This window comes from Chelonoidis abingdonii, chromosome 2, assembly GCF_003597395.2.
Source record: "Chelonoidis abingdonii isolate Lonesome George chromosome 2, CheloAbing_2.0, whole genome shotgun sequence".
Lineage (NCBI taxonomy): Eukaryota > Metazoa > Chordata > Testudines > Testudinidae > Chelonoidis > Chelonoidis abingdonii.
The window spans coordinates 45,259,104-45,272,588 of record NC_133770.1 but is presented as its reverse complement, the minus strand read 5'-3'; the positions used below and the strand labels follow the sequence as shown (position 1 = coordinate 45,272,588).

General features: G+C 46.6%; 1 protein-coding gene across 4 annotated transcripts in view; it reads right to left on the bottom strand.

Moving 5' to 3' along the window:
- Nucleotides 1–13,485, bottom strand: part of RUNDC3B (RUN domain containing 3B) — a 178,216-nt gene that overhangs the window by 154,877 nt on the left and 9,854 nt on the right. For all 4 annotated transcript variants that reach the window (XM_075062321.1, XM_032806254.2, XM_032806259.2 and 1 more), the window contains exon 2: nucleotides 11,730–11,845. In XM_075062321.1, the coding sequence (XP_074918422.1) occupies nucleotides 11,730–11,845 (116 nt within the window). The remainder of the gene's footprint in view (nucleotides 1–11,729; nucleotides 11,846–13,485) is intronic.

Below are 13,485 nucleotides of genomic sequence, written 5' to 3'. Positions count from 1 at the left end.
AGAGATTTTTGGTGCTCCAAGGGTCCAGGTTTGAGTGAGGAATGGCAAGGGATGTACATCCCTGCCTCCTCCTCACTGCTGGAAAGAGAAGGGGCTGAGCCAAAGGGGATCCCGGTCTGGCTGGGGTACCATCAGTGGCAAAAAGCTGAGTCCCCGGAGTTGACGAAATCAGGAGGTTGTTGCAGCACCTGCAGGCATGGTACCAAGGACAGAGGCAAGCTCTGGCTGGAAACCAAAGGGAGGACTGCTGGTGCAACAGACTTGCATCAGTGCAGCAGGTGGCGTCATTGTTAGGGTTTTCTTTGGTTCCACCAGTGACGAGCTAAGAGGCTTGGTTTTGGTATGTGCACCAACATGAGAGCCAGACCACACCAGGTCTTTAGCCCCTCAGGACGTCTCGGTACCGTATGTTCCTGGTGTCTCACAGTCCAGTGCTCTCCGTGTTGTTGGTACTGGGGGCAGACTTTGAAGTCGGAGATCACTTTTTCTGAGGTGAATCTTGCTGTGGTGAAAAGTGAGACCTCTTTTTTGTGGCTTTTTTAGGAAGAGTCTTTAGGAGCCATTTTAGAGGAGAATCCCATGTCTGAGGCAGCTGTTGGCGACTGCTGGCCAAGAAGGGTCCTGAACTCTGGGTGGAGGCTGGTCTGAGGGATTTCTCCATCCTCAGGAATTTCAGCTGGAGATCCCTAGCCTTCCTTGTCCTAGTGTCAGTTTTTTGCAACAGGAACACTTCTGAGAGATGTCTCCCTCTAGCAGGGTGCTGGTGCAAAGGCACCTAATTAGCCCCTGTTCAGCCAGTCCCAATCAGGCGAAACCGATTGGGGCTGGGGAGAAGTCTAAAGGCCAGGCACCAGAACTGGCTGCACTTGTGGGCCTGAGGGTTCAAGGGTTATAAAGGCTGGCTGGCAGCCAGAAGACAGGGGAATGGCCAAGGGAAGGTCAGTCTCCAGGCTAAGGGCAGACTCTGTGCAGAAGAGGAGACTGTAAGGCCTGTTCTGTATATAGTATATCACTGGTGGTGGGAGAACTGGTGTAAATAAAGCCACGGGTGCTGCAGAAGGAGAAGTCTCAGAGTTTTATTGGGGCAGCCAGTGGGCCCCAGGAGGAGGGGCAGGCAGAGGACTTGTTATAAGTTGGGGCTTGTCTGGGATCTAGTGCCAAAGACACAGTTTGGCGACCCAGCAATGGAGACCACCCTGCAGTGGCTCACTGAACAACAGACTGAAATGCAGAAGGCAGTCCCTCCTTCCAGCAGTCCGACCAGGTGGAGAGGCAGGCCGAGCAGCAGAAGGCCCTACAGGACTTTATCAAGGAGCAGTCAACAGTGCAGCAGCAGCTCCTGCAAAAGCTGGTGAGTCCTGTCGGGGGAGATGGCACCCGAGCCCCAGGCCTCAGCCTCTGTAAGATGGCCCCAGCCAATAACCCTGACGCCTTTTTGGGTACCTTTGAGCAAGTGGCCCTGGGCATGGGGTGGGACCCGACAACCTGGGCCTTGCGGCTGGCCCCCTATCTCACTGGGGAGGCACAGGCCACTTATATGGTCCTGACGGACGCCCAAGACAGGGATTATGATGCAGTGAAGGCAGCGATTTTGGACCGCCTCAGGCTTTCGGATGAGAAATATCGGCAAAAGTTTCGAGCAGCCCGGTGGGTGGAGGGCATGCGACCCCGGGCCTTTGCTCAAAAATTAACAGACTGGGCAACACAGTGGTTGAAGTCAGACGCCCACACCGTGGGACAGATAATGGATTAAGTGATCCTTGAACAGTTTATCCAGTGCCTCCCCGATAGCGTGCAGGTTTGGGTGCAGCAACATCAGCCGGCCACCGTAGAAGCTGCCGTGCAAAGAACGGAGGAGTATGCAGAGGCCGACTTCCCACCGAGGGAGCACCGAGCCCTGCGGGACACAGAGGGGGGCAGGAAACCCCATCAGCACGCTGGGGTGAAGCCAGTAGACAGGCGACGGGAGGAGCCCAAGGGGACCCCTAACCGCCTGGGTCAGCTCATATGCTGGCTGTGTAGACAGCTGGGACATAAAAGTCAAAACTGCTTGGTGATGGAATGTGGGGCGGCTGCATTTTGTGGATGGACTAAGATTGGGGGGTGGAAAAAGAGGTGCGGGTTGGCCACTATCCCGGTACGGATTATAAAAAGGCCTCAGCGAGGTCTAGTGGACATGGTCTCTGTTCGCTCCCTTACACAGCGGCGATTAGTGAAGCCGCATTGGCTTATCCCTAGGGAAAGGATGTTAGTAGAATGAATCCACGGAGATAGGAAATATTGTCCCGTGGCCCAGGTACCCCTTGAAGTGCAAGAGCGGTTTACCCGGAAGTGGGTGGGGGTAATACAGGGGTTGGCTTACCTCAAGACCATGCGGTTGGATTGGCACCCTCTCCACAAGGGGAGAGAGACCACGGAGAAGGGATTGTCGAAGAAAGGGGTAAAGAGAACCCTGGAAAGAGAGGGCAAGACCCTGGTGGAGGTGGACCCAGAGCAAGGGAAGACCCCACAATCTCCAGGGGGAAAAGCCAAGCAGCCTAGAAAACCAAGCCAAAATAGGGAGCCTGAGGAAGTAACCAAGGAGCAAAGAGAGCTTCTCAGGCAGGACCACCCAGGGGAGGGAACCCTGGGAAGGGTAGAAGAAACCCAACAGGGGGAGACCCAACATTAAAAGGGACAGAGGGCCTGGACCAGAGACAGGGGGCCAACTCGGGGCAGTGGGCTCTGAACTGTCACCCCCACTAGAAAAGGAAGGGGAGTCTCTCTGGAGCAACCGGCCCAACCGTGTGACTGGTGTGAGGACCTCTGGGTGAACGTGGACCTGTAGGGTTCCACCCCCTATCCAATGCACCTTTTGTGGGAGGGGGGTGCCAAAGCCCCATAGGATTGTGCCTGGGGATCCCTCGGCTGGGCAGGGGGCCCAGCCCCAGAGTAGAATCCTCAGCCAAGAAAAGCGAGGCTGAGGAAGACCAGGCCTGGCACCAGCCTAAAGGGGGAGAGAAGTACCAGGGTGCTGGTGCAAAGGCACCTAATTAGCCCCTGTTCAGTCAGCCCCAATCAGGGAAATAGACTGGGGCTGCAGAGAAGTCTGGTGCCTGGCCTTTAGAACTGGCTGCACCTGTGAGCCTGAGGGTTCAAGGGCTATAAAGGCTGGCTGGCAGCCAGAAGACAGGGGAATGGCCACGGGAAGGTCAGTCTCCAGACTAAGGGCAGACTCTGTGAGAAAGAGGAGACTGTAAGGCCTGCTCTGTATATAGTACATCACTGGTGGTGGGAGAACCTGGTGTAAATAGAGCCACGGGTGCTGCAGCAGAAAAAGCCTCTCTGAGTTTTATTGGGGCAGCCAGTGGGCTCCAGAAGGAGGGGCAGGCAGAGGACACTCCCCCACCCAGGCAATGGACATGCTGCGCATGGCCAGAGACTGGTATAGACAGCCTGCAAGCGAGAATGTTTAAAGCCTGACGAACCAGGCATCTCCGAGAGGCTATGTTGAAAGGAAGAATGGGAATAATCCTGTTTGTATTCATCTTCTGTCATTGGGAGTTCCCCTGCCTCAGGTGGGTAAAGGGAAAGACTAGGAAACGAAAAGAGTTGTTTTTTTTTAAATGGTAAAATAAAAGGATAAATTAAGAAAGAGAAGGTACTAGCTGGGAAAGAACTGAAATAACAAATAGCAAAAGCTGTGAAGCATTGCTGTTGGTCTGACCGAAGCCTAAGGTGCTAGAGATGGAACTGGGGCTGTGCACACAGGGTAACTGCTTGAAGCAACGTGAGGCGGCTGCCGTGCGTGTGCGGTCAACCAGGTCACTGCTACTAAAACTCTGATAAGAAGTGCAGGGCACCAAGACACCTAAAGTGGAGCACCCACAGGGTCACCCCCGAAGAAGGGTTGATGCCTCTCCAGTTCATCTTCTTACCACAAATCCAACAGGATTTGCTTTAGCGAGTAGAGGACGGAGGGCAGGTCATGGAATACAGAGCAGGACCACACATCTCTAAGAACTTCCTGTTACAATAAGTAAACTCCACTTCAAGTGCTGGACCTTATGTGTATTCACGTGGGTGACTGGTAAGCAGTGTTCAGACTGGAGGCAGGTGCAAGGAAGCCAGTAGCAGAGATGCTTACAATACTGCTGATCTCACTACTGCATCGCAGCCAAGGCATGAATAAGAGCAGCGTCTCTCGCAAACACGTGAATAGAATGCCAGGTGGCCACTCTGCATATGTCCTGCAGGAGGACATCAGACAGGGATGCTGCAGAGGTAGCTTATGCTCACATGGAATAAGCTGACACACCCCCAAAAGGGCAGAAGTTTTGCTATCTTGTAGCACTGTAACATACATCCTGAACCCACACTTAGAAATCCTTTGGGAGGATATGGCTTGCCCATGTGATCTTTCCGCTATAACGATTTCCTAATGGATTTGATTCTTTGCAAGTAGAAATCCAGAGCACACTGAACATTAAGGGAGTGAAGTCACTTGGCTTCAGAGGAAGCCTGGGTTTTGGAGGGGGCGGGGTGGGAAATAAACAACATTTGATTGATATGGAACTCTGAAACAATGTTGGGGAGAAATTTAGGGTGCAGTCTGGGAAAAATCTTTTCGTTTGAAACACAGAATGAGGATCCACCATGACGGCTCTGAGCTCACTTACCCTCCCGGCCAAAGTGACAGCCACTAGGAATGCTACCTTCATAGACAGGTGGTTAATGGCAAATGTGCCATGGCTCAAAATGCAGACCTGTGAGTGTTAACAGCACACTGTGAAGGTCCCCTTGAGGTGTAGGTTTGAATACTGGTGGGAAGGTCCTGATCAGACCTTTCATAAAAATCATACTGTAACTGGGTGAGTGAAGATGGATGCCTTTCCACCAGAGGGATGAAGGTACTAGATCGCTAGTAGGTGCTCTTTTGGGGTCTGGTAGTCTGAGCAGTGTAGTTGTTCGGGTGAGCACTCCTACTCAGGAAGGAGGCATCTGTCATGATGGTTGCCCCGGGTGTGGAAGGGCTGAAAGGAACCCCCACCATGACCTTTTCTAGGCATGACCACAAAATGAGTGTGTTAACTCTTGTGGGAACTGTCACCTAGACATTCATGTGGTCCTTGCTCAGTCAATAGATGGAATAAAGCCAAGCTTGTAGACACCACAAGTGGAGTCTGGCGAATAGTGTCACATAAGTGCATGCAGCCATGTGGCCTAACACTGAAATACATCTATGTTCTGTGATTCATAGTCTGCGGATAATGCATAAAACCAGGTTGCTCGCTGTATGAAACCTATCTGCAGGAAGGAACGCTCTTGCAGAAACAGAGTACAACCACCCCTATAAAGTTTACGGTCCTTGTTGGTAACAAAATGGACTTTTCTTCATTTATGCAATGCCTAGGGCTGCTAAAAGTTGCATGAGAGACCCTGTTGTTGACTTGACCTCCTGACTAGATAGGTGTAGAAACACCATATACCCCCGATACCTCATCTGGGCTGCTACCACAGAGAAAACCTTTATCAATAATCTGTAGCAAGCCCAAAGAGGACTAAAATTGGAAGTGTTTGTGGCCAATCATAAAATGTAGGAATTTCTTGTGTGATGGGTGAACGTCCATGTGGAAACATGCCCTTTATTTCAAGAACTATGAACCACATCCCTTCCTGAAGAGGAGATTATTGATGCCAATGTAATCATCCAGAATTTCAGCTTTTGAATAAGGTGTTGAGTTGCTGAAGGTCCAGGATGGGTCTCCATCCATTATCTTTTTGGGAGGAATTTGGAAATACGGGGAATAGAACCCCCTCCCATGGTAACGAGGTGGGACATAATTATTGGCATAAAAGGGATTCCATCTCCTGTTGAACAATCACATTGTGAGAGTAGTTCCCAAAGGAGGGAGCAAGAGAGGCTGTGTGAGGTGGGAAGGTGAGAAATTCTATGGAGTATCCCTGATTGAATTCTGAAGATTATCAACTGACCATAGTGATTGCGTTCCAGTTGTGGGCAAAGAGTGTAAGATGCCTCCCAAATGTCACAAGAAGAGAGGTAGGTGGTATCAGTAGTAGTACACAGGTCTCAACCAACAGATCAAAAATGGATGTTGGCCAACAGTTGGGGTGGTGGCAGGCTGTGGTAATAGAGGAGGCTGAGAAGTGAGGCCTCTGAATCCTCTAGCATTTGCATACAGGCTCAGTTGGCTGCTGGTAACAGTGTGCATGAGGAGAGTGGCCTTGGTCTATAGGGCTGACGCTACTGTTTCCTCCTGGGGACTGGAATGCAAATTCCCAGGGAACACAGAGTCAATCTCGAGTACTTTAGCAAGTAGAGGGACTCATCCATTTCCTCCTTAAAGAGGTTGGATTTGTCAAAGGGGAGGTTCTTGATGGCGTTTTGGACCTCCCTAGGAAGCTCAGATGACTGCAGCCAGGAGTCCCTTCTTTATTACCAGACCAGAGACCCAATTTCTGGAAGCTGTGTCTCTGGATCCACTGCAGCCTGGAGGGCTATTTTTGCTACTAACTTCCCTCTTCTAAAACAGATTGCAATTGGGCCCTGTCCACTGTGGGAAGTTTCTCTCTGAAATCCACAAACCTGGAATAGTTAAAGTCTTATTTCACTAACAAAGCTTAGCAGTCAGCAACATGGAATTGCAAGCCCACAGAGCAGACCTTCCTTCCCAGGAGGTCCACTAGAGTGCCCTCTACTCTCATAGGGAGCCGTAGATGAAGGGTCCCTGGGCTTAGATTTTAAAGGCCCCTCTTCAAGGCACATGCTTGGAGGGCACTGCTGGTCAGCTGATGCCAATGTATCGGGAGGGGGGGAGGGGGTCTCTTGAGTTCAGGGTAGGAAGGAGCGATAGATCCTGCACTTCATAGAGATATGCACATCACCCAGACTGTCCAACCAGCACTGATGTTCATCACTGATGGAGAAGCAGCAAGGGCAGGAGATACAATTCTTGAATCCTGGGACTCTGGGCATAGTCCCAGAGCTGGGGAGTGGTTCCCCAACCAGGTGAAAATAAATATTTTATACTAACCATAACTAACTACTAAGCTAAAATAGATAACTATTTACAAATATATTTTCTTTCTTTGCAGGTTATACAACCAAGTGAAGGAGGACATGATTCTGACTCAAGCCATGCAGTGGTAAGAAGGAATTGGGTTGTAGGTTGTACCATTGTTGGAATGCCGGACACTGATCCCCTGAGATCAGCTGAGACCACCACCATATCATCCCGCTCTCCATTCACTCTCTTCACATTATTGGTTTCAATCATGGGTTGCCTCTAAGGACAGCATCAATCTGTGCGAAAGGATGGAATTTAAATTTAAGACAAACTAGCCCAGGCTTTGATTAGTAGCCAATATCATACGGGATATTTTATAATCAAAATGGTAATAGGCTGATGTCAGTATTCCTGCCAGCAGCAGGGGATGGACCAGCTCCTGTTCCAGTAACAGTTAGGGAGGGATCTCTTATGTTATGTTCTTGAGCCATAAGGCTGCATTGCTAAAAACAGAGGCCATACGATAATGCTGCAGATTGGGGAAAATAGAAGCCTTTAGAAGTTATTGGGACTTGCAATTTGGCCTCCGATGCACCCCTAAAGAAATATTTTAAAAAATTTTATTAAGTTTTCCTAAAATAAAATGGAGAAATAGTAACTAGGAGAACTCAAGATACACAGTATTCTCAGAAGCACATTCATTATGACTAATATTAAATTTGCCCCAAAGGCTAAGGTTTCCATAACTGCTGGTTCACTGCTACAGAGGCTAATTTAGCATTATACCATTTATTTTTTAAAAGATGCATATGCAATAATACTCCCACAAATAAACATTCTGGTGGTCTTCCACAAAACTGCTGAAGAGGGGGCTGTTGAAGCTCTGGTCTCATATAAACTTTCAATCATTTATATGCTATGAAATCAGGATCAGCGAGAAAGGATATATTAAATTGCCAAATACATGTGGGCTCTGGGAGTGAGGGTCAGGGTTGGGGCAGGGTGTTGGGGTGTGGGAGGAGATGCAGGCTCTGGACAGCACTTACCTCAGGCAGCCCATAAGCGGCAAAAACAATTGTTGATAGGTCAGCTAAGAATGGTAGCTGAGACAAGTATCCACAATCCTTATACTGAGTTTTTTATGCAACAGGATCACCACAATCCTCGCATTAGAGTTATAACAGCAACAATCTACAACCCCAATCTAGCCTCCAAAGCTGAGCACCTCAGTCTCTGTCAAGTGTGTCTCTTACAGCACTGTCACTTCAATCTTATCCCTTTCCATTCCCAGAGGCACACCTCACTATCAGGACCACATTACTAGCAAAAGAACGGACAACACACAAGGGTGTTTAATACAGTTAACAGGAGCTCGCAAACAGCGTTAGTTGTGTCTGATGGCATTTAGGAGGCATGGGAGTAGATGGGTGGTATAGAGGGCCAGGTGGAGCCAGATTGTGCAGGATGGCTCAGGAGCAAAAGGGAGCTGTGCCTTCATGTTCCATAGAACCACCAAGAATCCTCTTGGAGTGGTTATCTTGATGTGCTTAAGAAAACAAATTGGTGGAAGCATGAACCTGCCCACTTATAAGACACAGCTAATTTCCCTTTTACTTCAAATCAGAATAAAAATGATACCTTCAAAACTAGAAGTGCAATTAAACATTTTTTATCACTAGAATAGACATCTTCATTTTTAGTGCAGAGCCACCCAATTATAAAAGTCATGACTGACTGATGCACAGTGACAGCAAGATAACCTCACAGGAAAAAGGAGAATAAGCATCTTATTAATTTAGTACACGTACTAATTAGACAGAATATGAAATTCACTGGTTCAGAGTATTATCACTTCACCTGCATGTGCTGTATACATGTAGAATTTCTATCACTGTATCTTGAACACCTAGAAATCCAATTCTTATACAGTTCACAATGCTAAAAAACTAGTAGAAAACCATTACTGAACAAGAACACAAATTTTGAAGCTGCAGTCACCAATAAAATATTTCGAAATATTAAGTAAATTCAAGTAATTGAAAATGTTATTTCACCACCACAACGTGGGCTTCTGGCAAAACTTCAGAGACAAGCTAGGCAGAGGCTCCAACTACTCTACCCAGAAACAGAAAGCAAGGACTGTTGTACTGGGTTTGAAATGGGACTGCTCAGTGCAACAAAACCACCACCACTCACAGGACTGCAGGCTGGGAACTTGCTGTTTTATTCAACAGCATCACAACCAAGTGTTTGGGGGAGGGCATGAGGGGTACTCTCACCGAGAACAGAGGAAGGAGGGAGGGGAGAGCATGGCTCCATCCCCTAATATTTTGAGTAATGCAGTTAACCCCACGATGACCACTTCACTGTAAAGAGCAGCAGGTAGAAGGGGGCTCCCCAGACGGGGCCACCCTCCTCACCTCTGAGGAATGACCAAGAACTGTTCAGTGCTTACAGAGTTGGAAGGTGTAAAAGTGTTGTTTTACATATCAAATATGCTCAGTTTATAAATCATTAGAAAGAACTCAAACACCCAAAATGCATTGAAAAAGAACTTTAAAGAGTAGAATTGCACTTTCAGGTACATTATGACTCAGACCAACATTTTTTCTAATAATATTCATTGAAAAACCACTGTTTACACTTTGACAACATGAACAACTTAACCTGCACATAGCACAAACTAGTAGTTCTAATTCCTACTAGGAAGCAGTCTGTCTCAAGAAGTCACCATTGCACAGAGGCTTGACTAGGGTTGCCAACTTTCTAATCACACAAAACCAAACCCCCTTGCCCTGCCCCAACGCCCCACCCCGCCCCTTCTCCAAGGCCCCATGCCCGCTCAGTACATCCCCCCCTCCCTCTGTCGCTCGCTCTCTCCCACCCTCACTCACTTTCACTGGGCTGGGACAGGGGGATTAGGGTGCAGGAGGGGATGCAGAGTGTGGGCTCTGGGAGGGGGCTCAGGGTTGGGGCAGGGTGTTGGGGTGTGAGAGGAGATGCAGGCTCTGGACAGCACTTACCTCAGGCAGCCCATAAGCGGCGGTATGTCCCTGCGGCATGTCCCTGTAGCACGTAGGTGGAGGTGTGACAAGGCAGCTCTGAGCACTGCCCTGTCCTACAGGAACTACTCCTGCTGCAGGGCCGGTGCTCAGGGCAAGGGGAATACGCAGAGCCCTCATGGCCACCCCTATATCTAGAAATCAGACATGCCAGCCACTTCCAGGAGCGACCAAGCATTCTGGTCGAAAACCAGACGCCTGGCAACCCTAAGCTTGACTCATGGTCATGATTCATTTTATGAGAACCAGAGACCCTCTCTTTACCTACAGAAAGATTCTACTGTCCTTCAGATAGCATAAACACTTACTTATCGTCATTTCCCTTCTGCAAAAATATGTCTCTTTTGTAGCAAGAAGGCTCAATACTTCCACAGGTCCTTTCACATTTATTCAATACATCCTTGTTATAAACAACTGCAGGAGCGCTTACGGTGTCTCTATATTCTTCTCCAAGGAGTGGTGGGGGAAGAAGGGAAGAGAGGTTTATGCCCCTTCCCTGGAAAGGGTGGTTGGTAGGAGAGCCCAGGCCCTCCACCTCCACCAGATTCCAACCAAAGGCCCTACAAGAGGTAATAACAAACATTCTGGAGTACTTTGAGGCTGCCTTCCTGGGCCACTTCCTACCACTTTCTTCTCGTAAGACCTCAAAGTATTTCCCCTGAATTTTCAGTGCATTTCAGCTCAGCTAGTAGCCTCATTTCTTGCACACTAGCCCGAGCTGCACACTGATCCAAGTTCCTGGGCTGCACCCCACTCGGGGTCTGTCACACTCTCCCTCTATCCTGGGTTTCATGCAAGCAACAGTCCCTGATGAACCCGACTATATTCGGGCTCCTGGCACAGGACTCAGCCTTGAGCCCAAAAGAGAAAGTTTGCAGTACCCTCTCACCTGAATCTTCACCCTGAACCTTCTCCTGCTGCTTACTAGCCCTTCCCTTGCAATAAGGACTTATTTGTGCCCTTGCTCAGGAGTTCTCAGGATAGATCTGTTTTCCTATTCTGTCTGTCCCCCTTTTGAGCTATCTGGCTCCCTTTTAAAACCTTCTCCTCCAGCTAGAGAAAACTCTGCAGGTGGAGAGAAGCAGAATCTCCTGGGACCAGAACGGCTCCTGAAACCCTCCTGTCCCAATGTGGGTTTATACACCCAATCAGTCACATGACCACTGCATGGAAGGCAAATATTGAATAGTGCAAAGTTTCATTATCTATTTAGAACAGGATTTTCCACATGGAAATTGCAGCTCTGTAGGATAACTTTTGGGATGTTCATTAGGCATGAGACTAGCCAAGGACACACAAGACTTGGATTCTACTGATGGACACAAACATTCAAAACAAACTGAAAATCCTTCTGCCCACACACTTCACAAAAAGACTTCTAGTTTTAGTTCTCCTGATCTGGTTGCGTGTAGCAGCTGCCATATCTTCTGACACTTTGAAGATGGGTTCTAGAGCAAGAGACATGATGTGATTACTAGCAATCTGACATTGCTAGAAGTGTAACTATACTTCAGTTTTACATGAACAAAAACTCAGCTTAAAAACACTTGGTTTCCATTTAAACTTTGAGCATATATTCACTGAGCAAAGTGCACACTCCATTGTTTTTGATAAACGAAGAAAGGTATAACAAATGAAAAACAGAGAATAATTAATGTACCTTTCAGACGATGACTTAAAATCTGTTCCAAAATGGCTGCAAAATTATTAAATTCAGGGGAAGAATCATCAATAGTCTCAAAACAGGAACGATCAATCAGAGTCTTCACAGAGAACCTAGAAGAGAAGAATGAGATATCAATTTTATAAATAGTTTTGCTTCTTTATACCAGACAGCACAATTTTTTTTTTTTAAATAAAATACAAACTGGAAGTGATCAAGATGTTCAAGTTATAAAATGTATGGTTCTCGTTTACCTAAATTACAACAAGAGGTAACCTAGAAAATATTGTAAATCATCACTAGTCTTACACTTAGAGCTTTCATAGATACACAGATTCCAAGGCCAGAAGGGACCAGTGTGATTAACTAGTCTGATCTCTTGTATAAACACAGGACATAGAACTTGCCCAAAATAATCCCAGAACAAATCTTTTAAGGAAAAAAAAAATCCAATTATGATTTAAAAGTTGTCAGTAAGGAAGAATCCACAATAACCCCTGGTAAATTATCCCAATGGTTAATTATCCTCATTGTTAAATTGAAAATGGAAATAAGGTACACATTTATGTCTAGATTCAACATCCAAGTCCAGTGGATCATGTCATATATTTCTTTGCTAGACTGAAGAATCTATTATTACATATTCATTTCCCCATGTAGATACATATACATTGTAATCAAGTTGCCCATTAACCTTCTCTTTGTTAAGATTGAGCTCTGAGTCTATCTATTTATTTCTAATCCTTTAAACACTTCACAATTCAAGAACAATGATGATAAATTGGAGACACCAGAACTGGACACCATATTCCAGCAGCAATCATGTAAGTGCCAAATGCAGAGGTAGAAAGCATCTCTACTCCTACTCGAGATTCTCCCATTTATGCATCCAATAGCATTAGCTTTTTTGGCCGCAGCATCATACTGAGAACTCAGCTGATTATCTTGGAAGGCCGTTAATCTGAAAAAGATTTGGAGGATATGCTAGATAAGAGACCCCATGAGGTAAGCATGGCCTACATTCTTTGTTCATAGATGCATAAAATTTACTAGGGCTGTCAAACAATTAAAAAAATAATTGTGATTAATCGAACTGTTAAACGATAATTGAATACCATTTAAATATTAATTTAAATATTTTGGATGTTTTCTATGTTTTCAAATATACTGATCTGAAGTACACCACAAAATACAAAGTGTACAGTGTTCACTTCCTATTTATTTTTGATTACAAGCATCTGCACTGTAAAATAGTATTTTTCAATTCACCTAATACAAATACTGTAGTGCAATCTCTTTATTGTGAAAGTTGAACTTACAAATGTAGAATTATGTACAAAAAAACCCTGCATTCAAACTAAAACAATGTAAACTTTTAGAGCCTGCAAGTTCTACTTCTTGTTCAGCCAAGTGCTACGACAAATAAGTTTGTTTACATTGGCAGGAGATAATGCTGCCTGCTTCCTGTTTACAGTGTCACCTGAAAGTGAGAACAGGCATTCTCATGGCATTGTTGTAGCTGGAGTTGCAAGATATGTACGGGCCAGATGCGCTAAAGATTCATATGTCCCTTGACGCTTCAACCACCCACCATTCCAGAGGACAGTGTCCATGCTGATGATGGGTTCTGCTCGATAACAATCCAAAGTAGTGTGGACAGATGCATGTTCATTTTCATTATTTGAGTCAGATGCCACCAGCAGAAGGTTGATTTTCTTTTTTGGTGGTTCGGGATCTGTAGTTTTCGCATCAG